General features: G+C 38.1%; 1 protein-coding gene across 2 annotated transcripts in view; it reads right to left on the bottom strand.

Moving 5' to 3' along the window:
- Positions 1 to 1,487: 1,487 nt before the first annotated feature.
- LOC122084101 (DNA-directed RNA polymerase III subunit RPC5) overlaps positions 1,488 to 6,000 on the bottom strand; it is a 58,393-nt gene continuing 53,880 nt past the window's right edge. For both annotated transcript variants that reach the window (XR_006141830.1, XM_042652162.1), the window contains 2 exons: positions 2,900 to 3,015; positions 1,488 to 1,824 (listed from right to left, as the gene is read on the bottom strand). Coding sequence is in view for 1 of the 2 variants with exons in the window: in XM_042652162.1 (XP_042508096.1) it covers positions 2,944 to 3,015 (72 nt within the window). In the remaining variant the exon portion in view is untranslated. The remainder of the gene's footprint in view (positions 1,825 to 2,899; positions 3,016 to 6,000) is intronic.

Genomic DNA, 6,000 nt, shown 5'->3' with positions numbered 1-6,000 from the left:
AATTAAATTAAATGGAATACAAGTTAGTTGGGTAGGAGGATGGAAAAGATAAAAAATCAATAAAAAGGGGTGGGTAGAAAAACTTACCTCATAGCAAATAAAATTCTTCAAATTCTTATTTCCGTTGAAAATGACAATTCCACGGTATCACATCTCAGAGAAGGGATCTCTCACAACTAAAATTTATGTCAAATTTCTAAAATATTAAACCTCTACTAAATTTAGCGGGATCTCAAACATGAGTACTTTCTTATCTCCATGCTAGCAATAGTGGCGACAAAAAGGGATGAAGCAGGCCAAAGCGGAAAGATGATGGGTGGATGACCAATGGAGTGATGCAAAGAAGTTTGGAAATTTTCTTCTAGATGATAGTACCAAATTGTGGCCTAGAGCGCCATTCTCCTTTTCTGGGACATTACCAATTTTGTGTTCCAACCTATTTTTTGTCTCAAACCTAACGACAGGTTGGTACTCTTGTTAAGGAATATAGCCTACATGGCTATGAACAACAAACTTAAGACTAAGAACTTTTAACCTCAGTATGCTAAATTCTCTCTTTAAAATTTATATACTTTCTTTTTTCATTTACAGATAAGGATATAAAAGGGTTCTCAAAAAATAGTTTTAAAATAACATCTCATTATGTCATCATCAAGAGATTAGATATTATTGTAATGGTAAAATGGATTCTTAGGGAACGTGTTTCCTGTGCCCAGACATAGGCAAAATAACCAACTTACCTCATGAAAAAAATGAAAAATGAAGCTCTATTAATGCTTCCTCATGAGCTCATATTGACCCTCATGCACAAGCAGAAGGCTGCACTCCCCCACAGGAAGCAATTACCCCTTTGTTATTCACATTTTTAGACAACAAATGTTTGAAAAAATTACACCTAGGGACATCAATAAGAAAATCCCATTATGAGATAATATACCATGACACAGGACTAATCACTCGTCATAGAAGATTAACTTAGCCTCGGGGTTTATTCCCATAAGCCAACTTCACTAGTAATGAACTTAGATGCTCTAGCATTTATCTACCCAACCCTTTTTGAAGGGCACCCATGAAAACTCAGCTCTCCCCGGGGAAAAAACCTACTAAGATTGAGTAATCAAGAATCTCTCAAACATCAATGTTAAAAAAGATTCTCTTAACATGCTTATTTGAGTCGTGTCGGATTTCGATATGCTTATTCTAGGCATAGATCCCTTCAGATGGGGTGCATGTAGTGGTTACAAATCATTTCTATATAGTTTTACAAGCACTCGGGAATCACAACCACAAACATTTGAACCGACTGTGAAGAGCTCGCATCTCTAGTCCATCTCTTAAGCAAGATAAATGGCCATGGGATAATATTTAATTTTTCCTGGATGACTATTAACTCTACTTTAATAAACGTCGCAAGCAGGTAGCTACAGTCCATCAATTACGCAAGAGAACTTGCGACTTGCTTGATAGCAGAATCAGCCAGCAAGAAATAAACAGACAAGAAAACATTTATTTTCCACCTGAACTCCCAGTGTTTACCTGGTCTGGTCCATGTGTAATCATCAATAAATCCAGATAACACATAATTTCAGCATTAATTCCACATCATCCAACCTATCAGGACCTTGCTACTACACAATCCAGCACTAATAATAAATTTGAAAGCATCAATCAAAACTTGCCACAAGAAATTCTGATCAAACTAAGCTGAAAAACCTTCAATTAGGAATTGTTGATGAATGCACCAATATATACCCTGTGCAGTTTCCCCTATGTTAGCGACAATCTCTACAAAATTGCCAGAGGTCCACGGAAGAGCCGATGCCACTGCAAAGGGTACGAGAAAATTTGTTAATTTGAAGCATGTTAATGCCAAGACAATGAAATGAAAAGAAAAGTGGACTTAAAAAGTCTCGCTGCCGACAGTTAGACCACCTTACAGGGACAATAAGAATGACTGGCCTCTGGAGCACTATAGCCAGTCCAAAACAGAACTGAAGCAAACAGTAAAACTACTAACAAGAATCAATAAGTGGTGTGGTTCTGATGTTGAATTGCTCCATACACAAGTTTTGAATAATACTAGGCCAGCTAATCTGCCATCTCAACAGACCAAAATCCGCATTACTGCCAACTTACAGGTAAAAACAAGATCAGTACAGGTTCTCCTCACTCCTAGAATCTAAGTTTCTTCATCTTCTCTAAGTTCATCTTCTTCCAAGCCCTTCCAATCGCTTCATCAAATCAGGATTTAATACATAGTCATTGAAAGACCTAACAAATTCCCTTAGCTCAAAAGCCCATATCTGATCTTACAACCATCCTCTAAAGCACTCGAACGGAATAAACTAGAATTATTTATTGTTACACCAAAAATTACGGTTACCTTACCACCATTCATTAGCAATTGATAACCATCATGGAGCCATCAATCAACCCATTCTTAGAGGATGGGGCATTATGAACTAGTGCTTGAAATTTCATCTTGAAAGGAGTTGGATCAAGTGATCTTCCTCGCTCCAAACTACGACACTTGCAGGTTTATTCTTCCTATAACGGGTTGAAGAAGAAACTAATTTGGGAATTACAACTAATGACAAAATTGTCCTTAAATTACTTAAAGCCCATTATTTTGCACAGTAATTCAACATCACCTATTCTACATTGAAATACCAAAATGGTCCTTCCCTTTTGGATTGATAACTATTCTACCACTGAGTCTGTTCGCTCCTTTCTAAAGTATTCTGAACCTCTACTCATTACAGAATTGCCATTACATTCTTATACTTGGATTCTGGCCTACTGGATGGCTCCATAACCACTCAAATTTAGGATTTTGAAACCCGGGGTTGCATCAATAACATTTAAAGAACAGCATGATTAGTTAACATTGGTCAATTACCTGGGAAAAGAATCTACAGTCAATCTGTGATGTCATGCAAAAAGTCATCTAGGCTTTCCATCGCCATTTCTCAAGCACCATGCATTACCTCTAGCAACACATAATTCACTGATAACCTGTCAAACAAATAAAACAATATAAAATTGATTAAGAAGAGGGGATGTCCAATTTCTAGTACACCTTAAAAGGTTTAGCACAGGAAATGCCACTAAATAATATGAATGACTCCACGAACATTTCATTGCACTCCTTTTACTATCGGTACATGTCTAGTTACATCTGCACATAAAGTCATAAACCCAGTGGAAAGTTTAAAAAAGCCTTCACAAGTTGTCTTCTTTTTGGCTAGGGGGATAGATGACAGAAAATTTTAATTCATAAAAAATACTGAATGCAAATGGACAAGTAGTATGCAACAACAAAAGTCTTCAAAGGGAAAAAAACAAAGAGAAAAAAGTATACAACAAAACAAAAATAATAAAGGATTGTTGAAGCCTAGAAATCAACAAGCGGAACAAACAAATGGAGTTGGTGATGCCTTGGCGTCCAAGTGGGTTACTTGGGTCCTAGGTGACAGTCGCCTTATATTTTTTTAACATATTTATGTTTTTTGACTTATTTATGTCAAATATCATTTAAGTAACCTAAGATATTATTCATAAATAAGCAAACACCCCCCCATTTGAATCCAATAAAAATAGTTTAAAAATCAAATTTCAAAAGGATAAAAAGTCAACCCCCCAGTCCAAGAACAAAAACTGGATTTTTGGTTGCTTGGGCAATTTTCAACTTTCAAATGCTGGGGTTTTTCTCAATTCTAAAAAATTTTATAAATCTTATCATAATAAAACATTGTTAAAAACCAAAAGTCCAGTAAAATAATCTTGTGTTTTGATGTCTTTCAATTGATTTTCATTCAGGTGATTTTAAAAACAATCCGCACTTTAAAATAAGTGATGCAGATACGACTGCCCTTTCTTGGTTGGACCAGCATGACCGGCTTTGGAAGCCAAGAGCCAAGAAGAACCGGTCCAGCCCAGGGTTTTGGTCCAACAAGGGTTGGAAATAAAATTAGTAGATTACTTAGTATTTTATTTCATGCTTTTATTTTCCACACTTGAACGTAGGAGTAGGATTTATTTCCTTCTTGTGGTTTCCTTTTTATAGTTGTTTCCTAGTTTAGGCTAGTTTCCATTTCAGTTAAGTTTCTAATTTCATGTTCCTATTTTCCTATATATTGGTTGTAATCGATTGAAGATTTAGAGAGCAATTTGATTATTGAATGAACGTGTGAGTGTGATCCTCCTTTTCCCCCTCTCTACTTTGATTTCCCCTCCCTTCCCTAAGGGTTCTCCATCAACTTGGTATCAGAGCCGAAGGATCCTATTCCTTCCCCATCTTTCTTCTTCCCTTCCATTCTCTGTGTCTGATTCCACCGATACTAAGAACACAGTGAAAAAAAAAAAAAGAGTCGAGGTCAAAGTCGGAGAAGCAGCAGGGAGAGCGATAACAGAAAAAAAAATCCCAAACCCTCCCTGCCCTCGGCCTTCTCTGTTCCTTCCGGCAGCACCACCTGCCCTCCGCCTTCTCTGTTCCTTCCAGCGGCAGCCAAAAAAAAAACCGAGAAGAACAGAAGGAGAGAAGAAAGAAGAAGAAAAAGAAGAGGAGAGAGTCGACGAAGAAGAAGAACGGAAGAGGAGCAGAGACGAAAAGAAGAAGATGAAGAAGAAGAACAGAAGAGAAGGACCAGAGACGAAAAGAAGAAGACGAAGAAGAAGAGAAGAAGAAAGCATACCTGGTTTCCAAGCCCCCCACCGTCAAAGTCGTAAGGCTCCTTTCCTTCTCGTATCACAACCACGATCTCCCACCTCTGCTGGTCCTGAGATCGACAGAGAAGAAAACCCCAATTCTTCTTTTTAACTCTTTCTTTAAATTAATTTCTCCATTCTTCCTAAATTACCCTTCCCATTCTCCCCTATTCCACTTTTGTCCTAGACTTATTTCAGCTTTGCAAATATACCCTTGCTCACACGTGATATCTTTGTGAGCACAACTGAGTTTCAGTTCTTTAGAAGAAAAAAAAAAAAGTAAACCTCCATATTTACAGTTCAAAAAAAAAAGTAGTTATTTACTATTCTGCCCCTGCCCTTTAAGCCTCCAGTTATTTACTATTCTACCATTATTCTTTGAGTGCTATTTTGTTACTCATCACCATGGTAGCCAATAGTGAAGTTCTTCAACAGCTGAATTCTTATAAAGGAGAAACTGATACAAAATTTGATGCTCTCACTAACATGGTCACGTCCCTAAAAACAATGGTGGAATCTATGCAAGTTTCTATTGATCGTTTGGTGGCAGCAGATAAAAGAAAGAGTCCCATTCAGTCTGGGGATTCTTCCAACACCACCCCACAGGATCTGCCAGTAACACCACCACCACCACCACCACCACCTCCACCACCATATGGGACTGGTAGACATGATGATGGAGCAGAAAGAGCAGCAAAACTGAATGTCCTTGATTTTTATGGAGACAATAATCTAGAATTGTACCTTGACTGGATTCACAGTTTAGATACATTCTTCAGATGGTACGGGTTGACTGAGGCTCGAAAGATCCTATTTGCAGAGGCCAAACTGAAAGGCACGGCTCGAGTCTGGTGGATCAAACAACAACAACAGAACCGAACCCGAGGCATTGGGTTGGTCACTACTTGGGCTGAAATGTATGAAGTCATGAATCGGCGATTCTTGCCTTCTGATTACAAGCAAAGCATTCATCTCAGGTTTGCATAGTTGAAACAAGAGAATGACCGTTGAAGAGTATGTTGCTAGATTTTATTATTTGGCCACTCGTTCTGACTTTGAGTGGGATGAAGAAGTCTTAGTGGCCCAATTTCGAAATGGTTTGCACCTTCAACTTAGTGCTGCCCTTGCATCTAGTCGATTGTCTACCATGGAAGACGCCATACAAGTAGCATATCAGGTTGAGGAAAGTCTGGAACGCCCATACAACCGGAGAAATTTTGCACACTTTTTCTTGAGGTACTAGTTCCATTTGGCAACAGTCTCCTACCTAAGAGAGGTCATCTAGCAAGCCAC

The sequence above is a fragment of the Macadamia integrifolia genome, chromosome 7, assembly GCF_013358625.1.
Source record: "Macadamia integrifolia cultivar HAES 741 chromosome 7, SCU_Mint_v3, whole genome shotgun sequence".
Taxonomy (NCBI): Eukaryota; Viridiplantae; Streptophyta; class Magnoliopsida; order Proteales; family Proteaceae; genus Macadamia; species Macadamia integrifolia.
Note: the sequence above shows the minus strand (reverse complement) of the source record. Positions and strands in the feature narration are given on the sequence as shown.